General features: G+C 42.4%; 2 protein-coding genes across 2 annotated transcripts in view; one reads left to right on the forward strand and one right to left on the reverse strand.

Annotated features, from left to right (window-relative positions):
• Positions 1-24,409, forward strand: part of SYN2 (synapsin II) — a 176,284-nt gene that overhangs the window by 97,539 nt on the left and 54,336 nt on the right. The gene's annotated exons all lie outside the window — the stretch shown is intronic.
• The window catches only part of TIMP4 (TIMP metallopeptidase inhibitor 4), a 30,738-nt gene that overhangs the window by 2,104 nt on the left and 4,225 nt on the right, over positions 1-24,409 (reverse strand). Inside the window, exons 2-4 of the mRNA XM_018915250.3 lie at positions 9,158-9,255; positions 1,569-1,683; positions 801-925 (exon numbers count right to left, since the gene is read on the reverse strand). Coding sequence (XP_018770795.3) covers positions 801-925; positions 1,569-1,683; positions 9,158-9,255 — 338 coding nt within the window. The remainder of the gene's footprint in view (positions 1-800; positions 926-1,568; positions 1,684-9,157; positions 9,256-24,409) is intronic.

A 24,409-nucleotide genomic window follows, 5' to 3' on the forward strand; every position in this document is an offset into this window, starting at 1 on the left:
TGGACTGGGGGTGTTCCCAAAGTTGGGAATAAACAGGGTTTGTTTAGAGTTATCTGCTCTGCACTCGCCTTGCATTCTCCCTTGGACTGGGGGTGTTCCAAATATTGAGAATTAAGGGGCTTATTTAGAGTTATCTGCTCTGCACTCACCCTGCAGCCCCCCTGGACTGGGGGTGTTCCCAAAAATGGGAATGAACGGGGCTTATTTAGAGTTATCTGCCCTACACTCGCCTTGCAGCTTGCTCTGAATGGGGGTTTATTCCCAAAAATAGTGTATATTTACACTTATCTGCTCTGCACTCACCTTGAAGCTTCCCTTGGACTGGGGGTGTTCCCAAAACTGGGAATGAATGGGGCTTGTTTATGGCTATCTGCTCTGCACTCATCTTGCAGCTTCCTTTTAACCAAGATTTATTCTCAAAAATGGGATTAAACAGTAGTTACATCTATCTGCTCTGCACTCACCTTGCAGCTTCCTCTGACCTGGGCTTTATTCTCAAAAATGTGATATTTACATACCTATCTGCTATCAATCTATCTGCTCTGCACACACCTTGCAGCCCCCCTTGGACTGGGATTATTCCCAAAAATGGGAATTAACGGGGCTTATTTACATTTAGCTGCCCTGCACTCACTTTGCACCTTCCTCTGAATGAGGGTTAATTCCCAAAAATGTGAATAAATTCTGTTTCTTTACATTTATCTGCTCTGCACTCATCTTGCAGCTTCCTTTGAACCAAGGTTTATTCTCAAAAATGTGAATAAATGGTGTTTATCTCCATTTATCTGCTCTGCACTCACCTTGCAGCCACAGCCCATCTGGTACCTCTGGTTCAGGCTCTTTTTCTGAGACAAGGATAAATCATCCCACGGCTCAATGTAGTTGCACAAGTGGATCAGCACTTTGCCATCACTTAAAATTTGGCCTGCAGCGTGGAAAACACAAAACATCAAAGCAATAAAAGTGTTTTCTAAATATTAGAAGTGCAAGAACACCTTGAGCTTTTAACTAATTGCACCAAATTAGTCACACTCTGAAAATTTTTTAAATTAATTTCATTATAACAGAGAGAGTGTTCTCCAAATTGCATGCTGGATGGGTGGAAAAGATTGAAGAAGGATATTTTCCTAAAAATGTTGATAGTCTGCCAGCAGGGCGTGGATGCAAATGTAATTAAACTGGATTTTAGGAGTGTCTAACAAAATCTGCAGGTACTCGGAACCCCAGGCCTGCAGACACACAGGTGTGTTCTCATCAGGCACCTTTGCATTCCTGGGAATATCAGTGCTGTTGGTTTTAATCTGATAATAATGGCAAATACTGACTCAAAACCCCTTCTATTTACTGATTATATCATTATTGACCTTCCCTTCCCCTGGAACTGCTCTAAGGGTGCTGCAGGGAGGGTGGAAAACACAGAAGGTCACACTAAAACTCCAGCTGAACACAATTTTTGCATCCTGTTGTGTTTGTATTTAGTACATGAATGCTTTCCTTTGCATGTTTTAGCAAATTCACCCCCAGCAGCCCCCTGTGACCCCCAGGACACTGATCCTGCTCCCTGGTACCTGTTAGAAGGTACTGCTTCTTGTTGTTGGCTTCTAGTTTCACTCCACAGAGTGATGAATCAAAAGGGGTGTAGACATACTGGACATCCTTGAGCTTTTCAAATCCTTTAAACATCTGAAAATGATCAGAAACAGAGTCAGTCGTGGAAAACAAGCATGAAAAAACAATTGCAAAAAAAGAGCTGGAAGAGACACAGGGTGAGTCTCTTCAAGGAAGGCTCCAAAGTCTGAACTAATGTGAGAAAACACCAAGAACTGGACTTTTTCTCCCCACTTAATGAAATTCATCCAAGAGTTTTAGGAGGGAATTAAGTAGGTCTTGATTTTTTTAAATTATAGCTTTTAAAATGTGCTTTTTCAGCATATTTCATGGGCTGCTAAAACTTTCTCTTCAGTCTCTATTCTAGAGGCATATTCCATTCGAGGAGCAAGGCACAGACAGCATTCACCCTGACCAAAAGGCAAATATTTCTCAGTGGATCCCTCTGGGGAATTTTTCTCTTGGCCACTGGAGTTGGGGTCCCCTGGGACACCAAAGGTGCTGAGGAACTGATCATGGTGTTCATATTTGGTCACCAAAGCAGATAGGGATGATCCACATCCCAAATTCCCACCAGTGGGACCATCAGAAATGAGGGGCAACCCTGATGAGGGGAGAAAAATGAGGAGGACTCTATCTCATTAGGAGCTTAATTAATTACTTTACTCTTTATTTTTTATTTACTTTATTAGTTTATTCTTTATTTTTTTACTTTATTACTTTATTCTATTATATTATTTACTTTATTCTACTCTATTATTCTACTCTATTATTCTACTCTATTATTTATATAACACTTTATTCTACTCTATTATTTATACAATACTTTATTCCACTCTATTATTTTATACTGTATTATACTGAATCTGAGCAAGCACTCAGGTCACTTGTTTGGAATTTTGTGACAGTCCCCACACACAGACTTGGATTAAATTCAGTGAATCAAAACACTCCCACCAGAATCTAATTACTAATTCTTTCCAGGTAATCAACCTTCCCCAATGCATTCTGCTTGTTTTAAAGCACAGGAGCAGAAATTGAGATAAGAACTGGTTTTTCTTTCTCTGAGGTTCAGAGCTGCCCTTCCCAGAAATATCTTTGGGAAGCTGTGCCTTGCTTTTCCCTGTGCAGCTGCATGGGACCTTCTCATCAACTGCTGGAAAACTTCCCCCAGCCCTCAGGATTCCCACCCTGCAAGCCCCAAAATGCAGAGGTTTGGCATCAAAGCCCTTTTCAGGCTGGCTGCCTCTTAACCAGTGGTTTCAACTCCTAAAAGAACTCAGAACTGAGCCATGGAAAGATGCAAACAAGCTGAGCTGTGTGCGGGGCCAGCGAGGAGGGAGCAGAAGGTGCTGCTGAGTGCCTGTCATCACCTCGTGTGCCACCACCAGCCCGGTGACATCATGCCACGTGTTGGCAGCTGGGGACAATGGCAGGGGCTCACAGCTCTCCCAGTTGCAGCTGGCGTCCCTGGAAAATGTGTTTGTGTTCCTCCAGCCCTCCCAGGGGATTGAAATAGCAGAGGCCCCCAGAAAATACTCTGTAATGTGTTGGTTTTGCTGCAGCTTTATTTGTGCAGGGGGAAGGAAGCCAAGGCTGCTGTCACCGCCAGGCCGATCCAGAAATCCGAGCTGGGATTTGAAATGCTCTGGGAATCAAACAAACAGGCCCAGGCAGAGCAAAACACAACCCCAGCTGGCAGCCTGTCCAAAGCAGAGTGGGAATCACAGCAAACCTGCAGGATGCAGGGGGAAATGGGTCTGTACAGGGCCACCACGGGGGCTCTGCAGGTGAACTGAGCCCCGAGCTCTCTCCATGCTCAGGAACCCCCAGGGCTTGTAGGGAACAGATTTCCCATGGGTAGCTCAGCTTTGGTGTCAACTTTGGAGGCTCTGTGCAGACAGCACACCTTGATGTAGCTATAAACCCCCTAAATATCCACAGCAATGCAGAATGGGGGTTTAGGTAATATTTAAATGGGTTTAATGTTTGTTTTCTTGCAGGTTTTTTGGTTGCTTTGTTGGTTTTGTTGGTTGTTTTTTTTTTTTTTTCAATTACTGTCTGACTTATCTCTGGTTTTTGACCTATAGAATTGTAACAGCATTTCTAAAGATTATAATCTTGTGTTTAAATCAGTAAATCGTATCAGTCATATTCTCCCTTCTCTAAAAGCATGGAGATTTCTCTGCAGAGGGATGAGGTGGTTTGGTTTGGTTCTGCATTGATGCTTGGTCCTGGTGGGACTTTACTGGAATAGGAAAACAGGATGAGGATTTAAGGAATAGAGAGATGTGACCCTGCTCCTAAATTCTGTATGGACCCCATCCCTGTCCTCCTGGGGGGTGGAACCAGCACCAGCACATGGCTTTGCTTGAAGATTTCAGAATGAGTGTGATGACCAAGTCAGTTACAAAAATATTATGGAGAAATATTCAATTGCATATAAATCACATATTGTCTTCTCTCTTTAATATAATGCTGTAAATATGGCAAGAAAAGAACAGAAAATGAAAACATTTATGGCTTCTTGACCTGCTGACCCATTGCTATAAAATGAATAGCCCCATTGTTATTTACTTTATTTCTGAAAATGAATGTCAAAATTATATCTAATATTTCTGTCTAGAATAGCAACGTTTTAATGCTAAGCCTAATGCACTGGGTTTAAAATGAGAGAAACAGAATTAAGCCATCCCTTTAAAGGAGCAGCTCAACAGAGCAACAGAGCAGAGAATCAGCAGCATTGTGCTGAATGTCACAGGGAAACCAAACCTCCAAGGGCTCTGTGTTCCCTTTCCAAGGGGGGACAATTGAGGAGGAAAGTGTGAACATCTGAGTGCTCTGAAAACCCTCCCTAAAGCTCACACTGAAGTGGTAATTTTTGTGAATTTTGGTGCTAATTTTTGATGCATTTTACAGCTCAAAAGAGGTGATTGGAGGCTCTGTTCTCCCCTGCTGTGTCACATGAAACAAATTCTCTGCCCATCCCCACCCTGGGCGTGCAGAGCACCCGGAGTGCTGTGTCCAGTTCTGGGCCCTCAGGGTGGGAAGGACCTTGGGACACTGAGCACATCCAGAGGGGACAGCAAGGCTGGAGAGGGGCTGGGAACACAAACCCTGTGAGGAACCACTGAGGGAGCTGGGGGTGCTCAGCCTGGAGAAAAGGAGACTCAGGGGTGACCTTATCACTCTGCAGCTCCTGAAAGGTGCCTGTGCTCAGCTGGGCTGGGCTCTGTCTGCAGCAGCACTGACACAACCAGAGCTCACAGCCTCCAGCTCTGCCAAGGGAAATACAGGTTGGAGAGCAGGGAAAAGTGATGGAAAGAGTGATAAATTCTGGAATGTTCTGCCCGGGGAGGTGGTGCAGTCCCCATCCCTGGGTGTGTTTAACAAAGCCTGGATGTGGCACTGGGTGCCAGGGGTGAGTTGAGCTGTTGGGGCTGGGTTGGACTCCATGACCTCGAAGGTCTCTTCCAACCCAGTGATTCTGGGAATTCTGGGAATTCTGGGTTACCCAGAGCCCTGTGCTCAGGGCCACTGGCCCTCCAAAGGACCCTGCAGCTGTGGGACTGCAGGGCAGCAGGGGAAAGCAGCAGCACCTGTGAGAAGATTGGAATGGTGAACAGAGGACATGGTCACCTTTCACACTCACTGTGGAGTTCAATTCCTTCAAATGCTCCACCTGAGGTGGGACATGGTGTGCTCAAGCTGTTGCTGTGAGCTCAGCTGCTCAGCAAACTGAGTAACTGTTCAGCATGTTCAATTCTCACCTCAGGTACATTCCCTGGATGTCACAGGTTCCCCCTCCCTCTCACTCCTGTGGGGTTCTTAATTTTGGTGCCACCACTGGGTGCACAGAGGAGGGGAAGGACACAGAGCTCCTGGTTTCCCACCAGAATCCTTCTCTTCCCAAAATCCATCCCTGCCTGGAGCAGGGAACTGGGTCCTGGAGCAGGGAACTGCATCCTGGAGCAGGGGAAGGTTTGGTCCTGGGGCAGGGGGAGGTTTGGTCCTGGGGCAGGGGAAGGTTTGGTCCTGGGGCAGGGGGAGGTTTGGTCCTGGGGCAGGGGAAGGTTTGGTCCTGGGGCAGGGGAAGGTTTGGTCCTGGAGCAGGGGAAGGTTTGGTCCTGGAGCAGGGAACTGGGTCCTGGAGCAGGGGGAGGTTTGATCCTGGAGCAGGGGAAGGTTTGATCCTGGAGCAGGGGAAGGTTTGGTCCTGGGGCAGGGGAAGGTTTGATCCTGGAGCAGGGGGAGGTTTGGTCCTGGAGCGGGAAGGTTGATCCTGGAGCAGGGAAGGTTTGGTCCTGGGGCAGGGAAGGTTGATCCTGGAGCAGGGGGAGGTTTGATCCTGGGGCAGGGGAAGGTTTGGTCCTGGAGCAGGGGGTGGTTTGGTCCTGGGGCAGGGGAAGGTTTGGTCCTGGAGCAGGGGGAGGTTTGGTCCTGGAGCAGGGGAAGGTTTGGTCCTGGGGCAGGGGAAGGTTTGGTCCTGGAGCAGGGGGAGGTTTGATCCTGGAGAGGGGGAGGTTTGGTCCTGGAGCAGGGGAAGGTTTGGTCCTGGAGCAGGGGAAGGTTTGGTCCTGAGCTCTCTGGTCAGGAGGAAGATTTGAGAGGTGAGGGTTATTACAACCCTTCTGTTGTTAGTCTAAATTGAACCCAAGTTTTTTAAAATGCCTCTCAGTTTCCCCATCTCTGGGTCAGGAAAAGAGTATTGTGTGCTATGATGTAGAGCATCTTTCTTTTAAAAGAACAGGCAGACCAAAACACAAACCAAGACCAAAACACAAACCAAACTGGATTTCTTTAAAAACTGGTTTGCTTAAAAATCTCATCTCTGCTCTGTCCAGGCCTTGCTGACTTGGAATTAAACAAACACCCAGTGTGTGGAATTAAATTAGCACCCAGTGTTATAAGTACCAAAATAAACCTCTTCCTGCAGCCTGAGTTTTGAACAGTCCTCTGGTGAAAATTAGGGAGGAACTCCACAGCAGCTTCAATGCCTAAATCTAATTCAGAGATTTCAGTGTGATGGGAATGGGATTATGGGCTGAAAACGATCCCCCAGATCAGAACTCTCACTCTTCTTGTTTGTGCTGGGGCAGAAGATGATTTGCATTTCTCTCAAGCTCCCGAGGTGCTGCAGAGCAGCAGCAGGACACTGAAGTGCCCGTGGGAGGAAAGGGAATCCTCTGGCATTGAGGTATTTATTTCTGAAAGGAAACATTGGAATAAACCCTTCAGATTTCAGAAGATGGGAAGTGGCAGATGGTGACAGCTTTGGGGTTTGTTTTAGTGAGGTAGAGACTGACTTAATTGCTGTAAAAGCTCACCAGGAGTCATGTGGGATACCCATCCCTGGGAATATTTGAGATATTCTTTACCAGAGACTCTTCCTGCTCGAGCTCCTATGAGGGGATTCTATCACTAGATATAACTTGAATGATTGAATTTATTATTATTTTTAAAAGCATGTAGCCGTGCATAACGACCTTCTCAAGTGCTCCCAGAAAATGGAAAAGTGCAAAAATTATAAAATAATATTCAGTGAGAAATGAGAGGTGAAACTACCTTGAAAACCAACGCACCTCACCTGTGCACACTCACACCTTTTAATGTAGAGAGATTACCTGCTTCTTGTGGGGCCAGAAAATCATTGTAATGATCATCACCATTTTCATTTTAGCACCAGGGAGTTGGATGGTGTCTCCTCAAATTGTGTTAATGGAAATATCTCCCTGTTGGAGCTGGACAAAGGGTGGGCAAACCCTGGGAGGTTCTGAATCTGCCTTTGGGTGTTTGCTTCCCCAGCACCATTCACACACATGGATTTCTGTTTGTGTCAGTAGGAGGGAAGGACTCCTGGCCCTGCAAACATCCTCCAAAACCAAGTGTGCTGGCACCACTCCCAGAATGAAGCACCTTTTGGGTGCCTTCAAAATCACAAATAACAAAATTCTTCATCAAAATATCGTTATTTAGCAAAAACCTCCTGAATATCAAAAAAAACCCTTCCTGAATAATCATTGTGTAGAAAATTATTCATCAAAATATCATTTTTTAGCAAAAAACTCCTAAATATCATTATTTAGCAAAAACCTGCTGAATATCAAAACCACCTCCTGAATATCATTATTTAGCAAAATTCTTCATCAAGATATCATTATTTAGCAAAAACCTCATGAATATCAAAAAAAAACCTCCTGAATATAAAAAAAAAAAAAACCCTTCCTGAATATCATTATTTAGCAACATTATTGATCAAAATATCATTATTTAGCAACATTATTGATCAAAATATCATTATTTAGCAAGAACTTCCTTAATACCAAAGACCCTCCTGAATATCATAATTTAGCCAAAAAAAAATCCTGAATATAAAAAAAAAATCCTGAATATAATTGCTTAGCAAAATTATTGATCAAAATATCATTACTTAGCAAAAACCTCCTGAATATCAAAATAAACCCCTCCTGAATATCATTATTTAGCAAAATTCTTGATCAAAATATAATTATTTAGCAAAAACCTCCTGAATATCCAAGAAACCCCTCCTGAATATCATTATTGAGCAAAAACCTCCTGAATATTTAAAAATCCCCTCCTGAATATCATTATTTAGCAAAATTATTGATCAAAATATCATTATTTAGCAAAAACCTCCTGAATATCCAAGAAACCCCTCCTGAATATCATTATTGAGCAAAAACCTCCTGAATATTTAAAAAACCCCTCCTGAATATCATTATTAAGCAAAATTATTGATGAAAATATCATTATTTAGCAAAAAACTTCTGAATATCAAAATAAACCCCTTCTGAATATCATTATTTTGTGAAAACCTGCTGAATATCAAAAATACCTCCTGAATATCAAAACAAACCCCTCCTGAATATCATTACTTAGCAAAATTCTTCCTCAAAATATTATTATTTACCAAAAACCTCCTGAATATCAAAAACCCCTCCTGAATATCATTACTTAGCGAAATTCTTCATGAAGATATCATTATTTTGCAAAAACCTGCTGAATATCAAAACAAACCCCTCCTGAATATCATTATTTAGCAAAAACCTGCTGAATAGAAAAAAAAAAAATCCTGAATATCATTATTTAGCAAAAACTTCCTGAATATCAAAATTAACCCCTCCTGAATATCATTATTTAGCAAAACTCTTGATGAAAATGTCATTATTTAGCAAAGATCTCCTGAACATCTCTCAAGCTCCCGAGGTGCTGCAGAGCAGCAGCAGGACACTGAAGTGCCAGTGGGAGGAAAGGGAATTCTCTGGCATTGATGTATTTATTTCTGAAAGGAAACATTGGAATAAATCCTTCACATTGAAGAATTCACATTAAAATTTTTCCTTTTCTTTTTTTTTCTTTCCCCTTTTTTTTTAATTCCTCCTGTGATTTATTCATCTGGGTCGAACCCTGGGGGCAGCTGGAGCCTTTTCCAGCTTTCCCAGCGTTTTGGGGGTGAATTATTTTGGGCTGAGACATGCAGGAATAGATCAGCATTGAACTTCAAGAAAAGCTGAGTGGGTCCATGTACCTTTATTTGTTTGATTTCATACCGGATCATTTTGTGGCTATCAAGGGGGTCATCACTGGCAGGAACCACCTTTTCACTGGAGATCTTTGCTCTGATCACTGGAAGAGAAAGAGAGAGAGAGAGAATTGAAATGCACATCAGCAGGTGCCCAATTTTACAAGCCAAGCTGGAAATTGTATTGATGGGTTTTGGAGTTGTTTTGACACTTCAGGTAGGAGCAGATTGGAAAGATTGTACCATGAGAACACCAGCTGAGCTGCTGGAAACAAAAGGAAGTGGGCTGTCTGTGATGGAAATCTGAATTCCCAAGGATCTGGAAACCTGATTGATGTCACCACTCAGTTTTGACAAAAAATGTCCATCAAAATCTCTGGAAGACTCGAATCCCATCAAACTTGACAAAACCCCCATCATTCCAGGCAGTGAGCAGGGGAAAGGGACACAACTGCTGATCACTGCTGATCCAATAAACAGACCTGAAGAAAGGCCCTGAGAGCATTGATTTCATGCATGAAACGAGAAGAATCATCTTATTTTCACTTTTCTGGGGTTTAGCAGAGCGTGCCATCAGTTGTGTTATCCTGCAGAAATCAATCACTTCCTCAATTCATTTCCTGTTCTTTAATCAAGGAGATTTTGTGAGAGGAGAAATGGATTCTTCTCCCCTCTCCTTGCTTGAGGCATCTCCCTTGTGTGTGATGTTTAAAATACACCAGGACTCTCTGGGAAAATTAAAATTAGACTGAGTTGCTCGGTGCCACCCAGATAAATGCATCAGAACACAGCTTGGGTTTCAGCTGAGCAGAATTTGGGTGGCACAACTAACAGAACTCACCCATTTCCTCTTTGCTCTTCAGTTTAGTTATTTGATCAGGAAGTACCATCAGGAGAACAAAAGAAATTTCTTTTCTATTCAATTTATTATTTCTGGATTAGATTTCTAATAATAATTAAAACCAGCTAAAAATGTCATATGTTTCCCTTTACAGGCAAAGCTCAAGAGAATTAAAAAGCAGAGACAGAAGAATATTCATTGTGTTATTGTGGTTCTAAGAATATGGGGCATGGCCAAAATTCCTCTGGGGATTTTGTCCCCCAAAATCAGTGAGAGCCCCAGCTTTGCTCTGGTCTGGATGGCCACTGCTGCAGCTCCTGGGTCAGAGCAGCCTGAGCTTTGAACTGGTGAAAATTAGGGAGAAACTCCAAGGCAGCTTCAATAGATAAATCTATTTCAGAGATTTCAGTGGGATGGGAATGGGATTATGGGCTGAAAATGATCCCTCAGATTGGACCTCTCATTCTTCTTGTTTGTGCTGGGTGAGAAGATGATTTGCATTTCTGTGTTTGTGGACAGACACTGGCAAAGCCAGAGCTGAGCACAGTTTTGTGACACCCAAATCACACGTTCCCCCTTCAAAACTCCAACTTTTTTACCAGAATGACCTCATTTTTATCATATTTACCATCATAGCTAGAGAAAAGGAATAGGAAACCCAGGCTGAAGCACAGGCAGGTGGAGGTCAGTCCCACCCAACCCTGGACAATTCCCATTTCCTCACTAATTAGCTGAGCAAACTGGATGGAATAATTATTAAATTATTATTAAAATCAATGTGCTAATTATTATTAAAGCTGCAGATGCCTGCAGCCTCCAGCAGGATGCTCCCTGCATTAAACCCTTCTTGAGGAGCACTTTGGACTCATTGGGAGGAAAGAGTTCTTTCCAGCACAAGCATTAATTTATCCCTTTAAATTCCTCCTTTCAGGGGGGAATTTGGGAAGTGGCAGCATCTCTTTAATCATCTGCAGATGTGGGCAGCCCCAAAACGAGCTGTGTGTCTGCAGGGCTCTGATCTCCTGCCAGGGGAGAAGGGCTGTGGGCTGGGAGTGCTCTACCCTGCTGGCAGGGACAAATTAGGATGGGGCTGCTTGGTTTTGAGATGCTCTCAAAACTGGTTGGTTTTGAGATGCTCTCCTTTGCATCACTACCCCCTAAAAACAAAAAAGAATTTCTCATTAAAGAGCCTGTTCCATTTTGAAGGAGAGGAGAAAACAGCATTATCTTCTCAGTTCCATGTGCAGGAAATCTTTTCCTGCCTGCTCAGTGTGGGATAACCAAAACTGCTTTCCCCACGTGTCCCATGTTGACACATTGTGCATTTCCACATTTGTATGGAATTCTACTTGGAATTCACACGAGAGGAAGGTTGTGGAGGATCCCTGGTGGCTCCATGGAGTTGTGCAAGGCTGAAGTGCAGCGTCCTGGGCTTTGTCATGCAGAGACCTTTCAGTGGGTGTGCAGGTGAAAATGAGGAGCAGTTTTGTGCTGTGTGTGTTTCATTCGTTTGTTTAAGACAAAACTTCCAGATGGCCAAGGAGGACAAATTGAGATTTCTTTTTTTTAAATTAAGGAAGTTTAATTGTCTAAACTTTGAGCTATTTGGGTTTCACCCTTCCATTCTCCTGAAACCAAACGCACAGAGATCTTTTGGCGCCTTTTGGGTTCCTTTCTATTTTGATTTTCTGTGCATTAATATTTTTTTTTTTTGCCATCAGTGTAGTCTGGCTGTCTCCTCAGACCTCTGATTCATGTGGTTGCTCCTGTTTTTAACCACAAGCACTTCCTGCTGGAGCATTCCTGGGCATCTCCCTCTCCTCCCCGGTGGCTCGGGGGGCTCAGGATTCCTCCGACTCTGCACTTCTGTCAGGACATGGTTTGGAGCATTCCAGGGCTGGCTTGGCCTCTCTGTGTGAGTGAGAACAGCCTCTGGTTGTTCAGCAATAATGGCATTTTAGCTGTTATTGCTTCCTTATGAGGAATTTGCATCTCTGGGATGCACAGGCACGGATCCCACGGTGCAGTGCCAGGAATTCCGAAGGCCTGGGATCCGTTCTGCACTGCAAATACAGATTTGAACATCTCAGCAGGAGGGTGTAGCTCTTCTGGGGACTCAGCTTTGATAAAATGTCATTTTCCAGGCTCACTTTGCAGCTGGAGGTTGTCTCAGGTGGCTGAACTGGAAGGAAATGGATTTGAGGTATAGGAGGAGAATGCTCAGCCCTTGGGCTCTCTCCTGAAATGTGTTAAGAATATTTTTACTCCTTCTTTCCTGAATAATAATGATCCTCTCCCAACCATTTGTGAATCAGTAGGAGATCATTTTAACAGGGTAAAACACAGCACATGTTTGGTTTGTCATTTGATGTGTTCGTGTTTTTGCAGTCAGGAGAAAAGCTGGCCCAACACAGAAGTGTTTGTATGCAATAAAGGCAGAGAGACAGGCATTCACCTGGGTGATTTCCTTCTGGAATTAGCCACGCTAATTAATACTAATTAAATACACATCACCTTGTGTGCTAGAGATTTTTGTGATCGTGAGGAACCACTTTATTCCAGCTACATTTCCTTACTCTGAGGGAACTCCCTGCCATGAGATTGATTTTACCCCACCACAGGGACAAAACCAATGAAACCTGAAGGGAGAGAAGGCACAAAGACCTGAGCAGTGCCTGAAGGGCCCATTCCAAGGCACAGATGTGGATGGAATCTGGATAAACCCAATCCTTGAAATTCATGATAAATAATAGATTATTATAAAATCTATTAAAATATTAAAATAGAAAATCATTTATAGTAATATAGAAATTTATTATTATATAATTAATGTATTAATATACTGAAATTCATATATTTCCTAAAAATAATGTCCTTTTTAGACTCTGAGTTATTTCCAATAACTGAGGGAAAACTGTTGGGTGAAGAATTACTCTCATTGTTACAAGTTGGTATTATTAAATGTATTACAGTATTTAATATTTAATATAATATTACTGTACTTAAGTGGTGAGTTTATCCTCTGCAGCCCAAGTGTCAGAAGACAGCCAACTCTAAAATAATCAATTTTACTGCTCCTTCAAAAAGGAAAGCAAGTTGGTTTTTCCTCCCCAAATAAATTCTATAATCCTAAAGTAGAAGGTTAAAAAGTGGTGAACAAATGAGGTCTTTTCCTCCACTATCTGTAAAGTACCAGAAACTGCACAGGGAAGAATAATTATCTAGGAGGATATTTAAGATACTGCTGGACATCAGAGGTGGAAATTCAATAAATTAAGAAATTTAGGATACTGCTGGACATATAACAAGAAAATATGTTCTATAGAACTCCTTGAGTGCATTCTTGTTTTAAATCTATAAATAGATAAATAGGTGAGTGTATATAGGCATGCTGAGGAAGAATCTGGGTTTCTGTGCCTCCAGTTCACGCCAGGTTTTTGACAGGCTACACCAGAGCTCTGTGAATAGAAATGTGATCTCCACCTTTCCCAAGCAGCCTTCCTCTGCAGAAACCAGGAAAGTTTCATTCCTGTCTCACAAGTCTATAACCACAATCAGCTCTGCCACAAAAACCTTGAAATGAGACTTCAAAAACCGTGTTGGCAGGAAAAGATGTAAGCTACTAAAAAGTTATCATCAAAACTCATGAAGCTCTTTTTTGTCTCTTTGTATTTTAAAGGCTCAATTAGCCCTTTCACTTGATTACCTAAAATACAAAGAGTCATTTTTGGGCACTCCTTTCCAGCTGTCTCTTTAGTGTCTGACACTCCAGCTGCTCTTGGATGTTCCTGGAGGGACCAGGAGTAAAAGGCACAAGGAGAGGGAGCTAAATGAGAGTGTGTGGCTGTCACATGGCTGCACTGAGGATGGCATCCTAAAAACAGATAAGAAGCATGCAGAAAGGGTTTTCTGAAATAGCCAGAGCGTGCAGGATGAACTGCAGCAGAGCTGTGGACACAGAATGTGGATGTGCATCATTCTGAAGGCCCTTGTACCCAAACTAACTTCTCTCCAGAAAAATCTGTCCTTTCACCAAAATGGAAGCACTTTCATACACAATATTCAGCTGCTTGTGCTCACTCTTCTGCTGGAAGATAACTCAAACTTCTCTTATCTATCTATAATCTATCTATCTATCTATCTATCTATCTATCTATCTATCTATCTATCTATCTATCTATCTATCCATCTATCTATCTATCTATTACTTATCTATCAGAACTTTTTCACTCTTTGGTGTTCAGGAGCTTAAAGCTTGCTCCATGAATCTCCAATCCCTAGAAGAAGCCACCCAGAATTTTGGTGAAAGGAAAATCCCACAGTGACAGCTGCAAAGCCAGTTCAAAATCTCTTCTTGTCCAGAAGTGATGGTTTGGGGGTGGGGGAGAGGAGGGGTTTTATTTCCTCAGAAGTGTGTATGTGCACTCTTTTTTTCCCTCACATGAATGTATTGAAAGAGGATTTTGCCTCATTGCAACACTTTTGTGAGTTCCCACACTGCTTTACATATCCAAAGGAATCCCAATAATTCTGGTCCAGTTTTTTTGCAGTAACTTTGATCCCAGGCTACTCAAACATGGCTGGAACACGACATGGTGATGTCTTGGGTTTATACACTGCAGGAATTTGTCTGAGGAACCTGCAGACGAGTCCACAGGAGGGGTTTGGAGCTGTATCAGGTCCAGTGATTTAGAATAATAAAATAGAATTTGGAATAATAGAATAGAATTTAGAATAATAGAATATTTTAATAATAAAGTAATAATAGTAATAGAAGTAGTAATAATAAATTAGAAGTATTTTAGAATAATAAAGCAGGAGAGAGCTGAACTGGCTCTGGGCTCTGCAGGCTGGGTGGAATGGTTGCCCCTGTCCCTGTCCCTGTCCCTGCCCTGTCCCTGGGGTGACAGGCTGAGGTTACTCCAGCTGTGATGTTTCTCCTTTATTCTCCTTTCTTAGCTGGCTGCAGCAAAATAGAAATCCATTCTCAGTTCCCCTGTGGCAATTCTTACAATTTTCCACCACCTGATAAAGGGGCTTGTCTGTTTTTAAGAGCTCCTCATTTAAGTCACTGTATCACTTTCTATGTTTCCCATTTTGTAGATCCTATTTTATACATGGTATATATAGGATATTATATGATATTATGGTATATAACATACGATATTATGGTATGTCATGTTTCCTATTTTATATACCCTAATTTATTTTGCTGTCACATAATGGAAGCTTCCAGAACTGCTGCATTAACTAATCAATGGTGCAACAGTGATGATTTTCCTTTTATATTGGGATAAACCACCTAGAAATAAACCACCTAGAAATAAACCACCTAGAAATAAGCCACTTAAGCAAAAACAGCTGTATCTTGTGCATCAAAGTGCTCTCATTTTGGTGAAAGGACAGATTTTCACAGAGAGAAGTCAATTTGGATTTAAAGGCCTTCAAAATGATGCACATCCATCCATCTGTGCAGCGCTGGTGGTGCCACAGGTTTTGTTCCAGTAGATTTTCATTAATGAATTTCCTTCAGGGGATTGCTGTGGGGTTATAAAGAAGGGTTTCTATTAACACCCTGTCCCCACGAGTGCTAAAATCTGTGTTCTGTAGGAGCAGGCTGGGGAAATGTGATCAAGAGCTGTTCAGCAGTGCCCATCTTCAGTCTGGGAGAGGAATGAGTTCAGAGGGCTCAGTGTGAGAGCAGAGGGAAGCTGGAAATCCCAGAAGGGGACTGGAATTCATGGGGAGAGCTGCTCCAGGGGGAAGGTCTGCCTGCAGCCTGGCCAGCAAACAGCACTGCAGCTCAGATTTGCCTCCACTTGAAGTCAGGTGTCTGGAAGTGGCCAAGAAATTAAATGTGAGCCAGCAGAAAGCAAAGCAACTTCAAGTTTGTGAGCAGAACTCATCTGCTGCAGTCACCTAAAGACAAGTTATGGTAAAATACTGCAAGGATTCCAAGGAAATCTCTGGAGAGAGGGTGTGAGCACAGCATTTGCTTGGCCTTTGTGTCTGGAGGGCACAGAAGCTGAGCCCAATGTGTTGTGGTACCTTGGAGGAGAATAATGGGGAGAAATTCCATCAGAGCTGCCAAGGAAGCCAAGGATGGGTGGAACACTTTGGTCTCAGGAGCACACAGATGTGACAAAAAATAATCTTTAGATAGGGAACTAGACATCTGAGACACTTAACTTTTCTTGCAGAGAGGGAACATAGTCAGCAGGCAAAGAGAAGGAATAATCAGCCTCCAAAAAGAAGAGGAATCTGCACAGAGTTTGTCACAAGAGACCAAAATTATTGAACCCCCTTAAAGCAACATAGATATCTATTCTATCACAGGATAGAATAGATACCTTGGACAGAATCCTAAATTAAACATGGTCTGTTGGCTGCTGGTTTATATTGCTCACAAAACCTCTAAAATGTACAAGAGGATGTAAAATCTCCCTCCATGATTTAGAGCACCTGTCCCACCTGTCCAGCACTGCCACTCTTCCTTTCCCTGCCTGTTTCTAACCAAACATGCTGGATGGCTCAGGGGTCTCAGAGCTTCACTTGCCATATTTGCTTCTGGTAAAGCTTTGGTTCTCACCAAGGAAGAGAGCAAAATAACTTGATTAAATATGAATGTATGCAGAAAATATTGTCATTTCTCAGATTACATGTGATAGGAAGAATGAAGCTTTGGTAACTCAGATTGCAACTCTGATTGAAGCTCCCAGGTATCTCTAATGCTGCCAAAAAGAGGCAAAAGTTATTGATTGATTGACATAAAATAATGTTGGAAAAGAATTAATTCATTAAACAATGTGCAACTTTGCATACACACTGATATTTTTATCAGTGTGTGCACACATATTTTTAGATTATTTTAGAGATCATTCTGGGGAGAATGAAGGTTTTGTTTTCTTTGATTTGCACATGTTGGCTTCCAGCAGGAGAGGCAATGGTGCAGTGTCAGTCATCTGAAATCTCTGGGAATGTTTTCCATACATCCCTGGGAGCAGGAACCATTTCTGCCATGAGCATCCAGCCCTGCCCGTGCCAGCAGGGGGATTTTATGGCTCCATAAATTGCCTTTAATCTCAACACATTAATTTATGTCAATCAGTCAATAACTGTTCAAGACCTTTCCAAAGCCAGTCCCTGAACACCAAATATTCTGGGTTTACCTGCTCATGCCAACTACACTCTCATGAAAATGCCAATATTTCTGTCCTTTTCCCACTTAAAATTGCCTTCATTTTTTCTCTAGCCTGAGTCCAAACAAGGAGGATCTGCTGGTGCTGTCACTCCATCTCACATAGTTTGGGGTGGGTTTGTGTTGCATGGGGAAGGTTTGCACTCTGTGTTTGCAAAAGCTCTCCTGCCTTTTACTGCTCCAGGGATTTCCTTTGCAGCTTGGTGGCCTTTGAACCCTTGTCTTCATTTACAAATCAATTCTTATTTAATTGGATCTTTCAGAACCTGGTTGTTATCTGGGACACTCCCAGTCAGTTCCAGACCCCCTCTGCCATGGGTGTCCATGTGTTTCACCTCCAACTGGCTTTGTTGGAGGTTTTTTAAGCAAAACTTGCTGGCCACCATCACCACCTCTGGGAATAGTTTAAAATATCCATTTGTTAAATTCTTGTGCAGGAGACTCCCAGTGTTGGGGCAGGGGTAGGCTGGAAGTGAAGGCTGGTGTGTGTCAGCATGGCTCAGGCAGTGCTTGTGGGGTCAAAAATGACTCCTAAACCCCCACAGGAGTGCTGCCAAATTACTGCTGGTGCTGCCAGGCTGGGGATGGGATGGATACAGCACACTGCCAGGAGAAAAAAACTGGGAAATGATTCCAATGGCTGCTGTGACAGCCTGGGAGTGCAGGTGTCCCACACAGCCTTGGATGCCTTCAGCATCCAGGAGCCTGCAGCCCTTCCTTTGCAGGGCTGATTTCAGAATTATTGCACAGCTTGGAATTGTTTCAGACTGCAGCAGAGAGAGAGAGATGTTTGCTTCAGGACCTGCTGAGCTGCTGCTTCACCCTGATTCCAGCAGGGGTGGAAACCCTACATTTGTATTTCTCTTTTGAGAACAAGTCAGTGTTGAATGCTCTTTGAATGATCTTTAAACAGCTGGAAAAGAACAAATGTTTGTAGCAAATGGCTCATCTGTCAATGAATCTTTCACCAGGACAGAGCAGCAAACAGTAGCTTCATTTCCAAACTGTAACTCAGCCCAGATGTCTGGGGCTGTGGGGTGAGTTCAGTTCTAGCTGCAAACAGAATGAGCAGCAGCAGAGCTGCCCCAACACTGGGTGAGGGTGACAAGATCCCCTCTGGGTTTGTAGGATGGATTTCTTGTCTGTGAGTCTACATTGCCACTCCTGCTCCGCAGCTCCCAGACCCAAAGCTGAGGAATCTTTAGCTCAAAACCTGTTTCTGCTAGTTGGGATATAAAGGGAATTTTATTCTTCCTGCTTTGCATTTTTGTTTCCTGACATTCCATCAATAAATGCTTATTTATAGCTGTAAAATAACCAAATCATTAGCACAGGAATCAGCTGAAGCACAGGTTCTGAAATCATGAGAAGGAAAAGTGGTGGAGCTTTCTGGACTATTTGAACAAAGGTGGTTTGGATCTGTAAGCACAGAGCTTGTGGAAGAATTTACCTGTAACTGTAGCAGGATTCTCCCCTTATTCTGTGAAAAGCAATGTATGGAAGAGCATTTCTTAGTCCTGGGGTGTTTGCAGTTGCATGGGAAGGTAAGGGTGGTGAGAGAATCCAATCTGTAACTGAGCAATCAAAGCCTTGCAGGAAGTTCCTGACTTGGACTAAAACTCCACTTTTGAGAAACCTTTGAAGACTGAAAACCCATGAATGCTCTCTAAGTTGAGAAAGCAGATCCCAAGGATGGTTTTTAATTACCTGGTGACAAGGATATTCATTTGCACTGCACTGTTTCTCAGGGTAAATGCTTGGCAGGATTTGATTCCTCTGCAGGTTTTATTCATAGCAAACCCTATAGGGGTATTTTATTAACCCTAAGAATTTATGAACAGACCTGGTCTAGTCTGCATCCAAGCTGCATTTCCAGTTCAGCCTTTTGGGGTGTGCAAGGCCAATATTTCAGCTCATTAGGACTCTCAGGTAGCTCAGGATTTTGTCCATCTCTTTGTGCATCTCAGTGTTTTTGGCTCAGGATGCACAAATACCCCGTGTTGAAGGCAGGAGTTGATTGGCTTTGCTCCCTTGTTAAACCAGAAGATTATGAGGTTTCTTTTTTTTTTTTTTTTAATTAGAAGAATACATTCAATTTCTGAGAGTGAAGTTTTAGAATCTCATTTTTAAAACTTTCAACCAGAAGAGATTGAGTGTATTTATAACAGAAGTGTGGGGTTCTTTTAACTTAAATATCACCTAAAAACTGCCCAAACTGATTTCCAAATGTTGTTCAAGGTCAGCTTTATTTTCACAGCTGCTCCTCGTGTTACCAGGAACATTTCTGTCTGCTTCCCAAGCCTCAGATACCACAGCATTTGACTGGCAATCAACATCTGCCCAATTTCAGCTGGAGAATAACACTGCCTTTATGCTCCCAGCCCGTAGGACAACATACATGATGTTATTGTGGATTTCCATTCATGGGGACACGGCCCTTCCTCGGGGTGGACAGAACCCCCATTGCTGAAATCCTTCCTAATGAGAAAGTTTGGGATTAAAGTTGGCACAATAATAGGATTAAGAGTTTGGCAGCCTTTCGTGGTCTCTGTTTTATATTATTTAGACTTTGTTTCTAGGCTTGAGTTGTGTTTCTCCCCTCAGTGTGTGCAGAATGTTGTTTTTGAAACGATGGGGTTCAGTTTCCCAGAGTTACAACTCATGATTTTAAATAAAAGTAACTCAGTTTTTTGTTTTCTTCTCCTGCATTTAGAGCACACTCAGCAACAAGCTGGTGTGACTGAGTCACTGCTAAGTCAGGCAAGCAGCACAATTCTTCTGAAATTTCATTTTACTACCCAATAGCCAGCTCTGGAGTATTTTTTTTTTTTTCACTAAAGCAAATGAAGTTACATTTTTCAGCTATGTCCTAATTGACAGGAATGTTGTGCTCAGTGGGTTTGGCTCCTTAAAATCCCATCCTGCTGCTCAGTTCTGTGATGCCACCTCCTTTTACAGCCACAGCTTTGAAGGGTTGGGAGCAGTGCCATGAAAATGCAGGGGAGGGAGAGCTCAGCCTGGGTTGTTTTCCCAGCCCCAGCCCCACTTTCAGGCTGGAGTGGCAGAACTCTGGAGAGCACTCATCCACACAATATTGGGAATCCTTTCCCAGAGTTGCATGGGATTGGCAGTGTGATTCAAGCCTTGAATTCAGCAATGAAAAGTGAGTTAGGAAACTGAATTTCCAAGGATTTTTCAAGCTCTCCAAGTGTTTGCTCCTATCCTAAACCCTCAAGTAGCTGCAGGGTTGTTTGTAGGTCTTTTTCAGGTCTTACCCTTCCTGTTCCCTAACAGGAAATTCAGGCTCCATCCCAGGAAGCTGCTGCACTGATATTTTAGTGACATTTAGTGAATTTAGTGAAATTTAGTGAATTTAAATTTTAGTGACATTTATTTTCACTATTTAGCTGCAAAAGGAAGGACTCAGTGCCATTCCCACAGCAAAATTCCAGGAATTCATTGAATGGGAATATTCAGGTTTTTCACTGGATATTCAGGTACAAAGACACAGAATTGTAAGCAGGGATTGACACCACAGCACTCCTGCAGCCAGAGCAGTCAGATTTTGTAGGATTTTTGCCTTTTTTAAAGCAATTAGAAGTTTCAGGATGGGATGCCCAGCAGTTTATGTGGACTGCAATTATTCCTGAATGCCATTCATGGGCATTTTTACCCGTGATGAGCCTTTTCAGGGGCCAGGTATTTTCTCTTCTCTCTAAATGTATCAGCAGCTCCTTTAAACCTAACAACTTCTTAGAATTCATGCTGCCCAGTTTTTGACAAATTTGATTTCAAAGTGCTATTAATATGTATAAAAGTATGCATAAAAGTCAGAATTTTTTTAAATTTCTTTTGTACTTAGAGAAGAAACCTGGTCTTGTTTTCTCTGAGTTTGACAGGGCACTGTACAGCCAAAATTGATGAAGAGAGATTAATTTTTCATTAATTTTTGTTGATGAACCTAACATGTGTCATCCAACAAAATGTGGATTTAGGAATACATAAAATGCGGATCTAAGAATGATTGTGAATGATTCCCACCTGCCAGCACTGATTTCCTGAGCACTGGGGGGACACACAGGACTGGAATTCTTTTTTCCTCAGCCCCCTGCTGAGGAAAAGGCTGAGATTGGCCACATTTTCAGCCCCTCTGCATAAACCCACCAACATCAGTTTTGAAATAATTACAATTTTAGCTTCTTTTAAGAAGATTCATTGGTTCTGGAGGTGTGGCTGGCAGCACTCTCCTCCAGTGGCACCAATGCTGCCTCCCCACTAAAATCCTTGCAGGAACCACTCTCAGGTGGGTTTCTGCCTGTTCTTTGGGACAGAACTGGAACAGCACGAGCCCAGCACAGCATTTCTGCCACCAGTCCCCAATTCTTGGAGCAGAATTTCAGCTCCCACTCCCGGGAGTGAGCCCTGAGGAATGGCAGCTGCACCTTGGCAAAGAGGCTCTGGAAATGTGCATTACTGGTACTGGAAATGAGCATTATTGGCAATGGGAATGTGCATTATTAGTACTGGAAATGTGCATTTCTGACACTGGAAATGAGCATTATCAGCACTGGAAATGTGCATTATTGGCAATGGGAATGTGCATTACTGGCACTGCAAATGTGCATTATTGGCACTGGAAATGTACATTAGTGGCACTGGAAATGTGCATTACTGGCACTGCATATGTGCATTATTGGCACTGGAAATGTGGATTATTGCCATTGGAAATGTGCATTAGTGGCACTGGAAATGTGCTTTAGTGGCAGTGGAAATGTGCATTACTGTCCATTGGAAATGTGCATTATTGGCACTGGAAATGTGCATTATTGTCCATTGGAAATGTGCATTATTGGCACTGGAAATGTGCATTACTGGCACTGCATATGTGCATTATTGGCACTGGAAATGTGCATTATTGGCCCTGGAAATGAGCATTACTGGCACTGCATATGTGCATTATAGGTACTGGAAATGTGCATTATTGGCCCTGGAAATGAGCATTACTGGCACTGGGAATGTGCATTATAGGTACTGGAAATGTGCATTATTGTCCATTGGAAATGTGCATTATTGGCAACAGGAAATGTGCATTATTGGCACTGGAAATGTGCATTATTGGCACTGGAAATGTGCATTACTGTATATTGGAAATGTGCATTAAGGCACTGGAAATGTGCATTAAGGCACTGGAAATGTGCATTAGTGGTACTGGAAATGTGTATTTTTGTATATTGGAAATGTGCATTATTAGCACTGGAAATGTGCATTACTGTATATTGGAAATGTGCATTACAGGGCACTGGCAATGTGCATTATTGTCCATTGGAAATGTGCATTATTGTCAGTGGAATGTGCATTATTGGCACTGGAACTGTGCATTATTGGCACTGGGAATGTGCATTACTGTATATTGGAAATGTGCATTAAGGCACTGGAAATGTGCATTAAGGCACTGGAAATGTGCATTAGTGGTACTGGAAATGTGTATTTTTGTATATTGGAAATGTGCATTATTAGCACTGGAAATGTGCATTACTGTATATTGGAAATGTGCATTACAGGCACTGGAAATGTGCATTATTGCCATTGGAAATGTGCATTACAGGCACTGGAAATGTGCATTAGTGGTACTGGAAATGTGCATTACAGGCTTGAGAAATGTGCATTAGCGGCACTGGAAATGTGCATTATTAGCACTGGAAATGAGCATTACTGGCACTGGGAATGTGCATTATAGGTACTGGAAATGTGCATTATTGCCATTGGAAATGTGCATTATTGGCAACAGGAATGTGCATTATTGCCATTGGAAATGTGCATTATTAGCACTGGAAATGTGCATTATTGGCAACAGGAATGTGCATTATTGGCACGGGAAATGTGCATTATTAGCACTGGAAATGAGCATTACTGGCACTGGGAATGTGCATTATAGGTACTGGAAATGTGCATTATTGCCATTGGAAATGTGCATTATTGCCATTGGAAATGTGCATTATTGCCATTGGAAATGTGCATTATTAGCACTGGAAATGAGCATTACTGGCACTGGGAATGTCGCTGCCAATATAACACAATGAAACAACACTAAAACATTGCATTTCACTGCTCACCTTTCTCTCCTCACTTGGAGCAAGCACCATCCCTGTTTCCAGTGCATCCCCAAAACTGATTTTTCCCACCAGGCAGAAATTACCTCTTACCCAATAATGTTCAAATCAATCCAACCCAGCACAAAGCTGGATGTTACATGGCACAGAGGCAAAACTGGGGGACACTGAGCCACAAAGGTTTTCATTTGAAACTCAGCAGTGAAGAAATGGCATTTTGTGATTATCTCCCAGAAGAGCTGACTCTGAAAACCTAATTCTGGCATATTTAAAGACAATTTGCACTGTTATGTTTAGATGTGATTAAAATTTAATATATCATCTGGCACATCTTTACAGTGCTTGATCTCCGTGATCCTGGGAGATTTTAATGGGCTGAAAATGCTGCCAAGCTCCAGCTGTAAAGTTTCCATCCTATTTTGAAATGTGCCACTCTTCTCCAAAGCTGCACAACTTCTGAAGCTATATCTATGTCATCTATATCTATATCTATATCTATCATCTATATCTATCTATATCTATATCATCTATATCTATATCTATATCTATATCTATCTATCTATATCTATATCATCTATATCTATATGTATATCTATATCTATGTATTCAAGACCTGTTAGTCATTGCTGTTCAGTAAAAATTTTCAATATATTTTTAAGAAAAAACAATAATTAGACAGTTGAAATCAGAAAGAATACAAACAGCTTTGAAGGGAACTGGTGTTACACAGCTAAGAAATGTGAAGTATTTACGTATTTCTCCTACTGTCCAAAAAATAGCCCAAGGGGAAAATCCAACATGAATTTAAAGTGCCAGGCTTCAGAAAGGAATCAGTGCTGCCCACAGCCCATTTCTGCCTCCAGATTGCCTGACCTGAAGCTCAAATTGGTCCAGCATTGAGGCCAGGATGACAAATTCAGTGGCAAAAAGGAAATCTGTTACCTTGGCACTATCTGGTAAACTCAACTGCATCCGTGTTTCTCTCCAAAAAAGGCAATTATCCAAAGAGTTTCATGTGCTGGCTTGGCACTCCAGAGCCTCACTACTGACTTTGTTATCCAGCACCTCCTCCCACACTTTTGTGAGGAGAAAAACTGGGCATTGTGGTC

This window comes from Serinus canaria, chromosome 12 (assembly GCF_022539315.1).
Source record: "Serinus canaria isolate serCan28SL12 chromosome 12, serCan2020, whole genome shotgun sequence".
NCBI lineage: Eukaryota > Metazoa > Chordata > Aves > Passeriformes > Fringillidae > Serinus > Serinus canaria.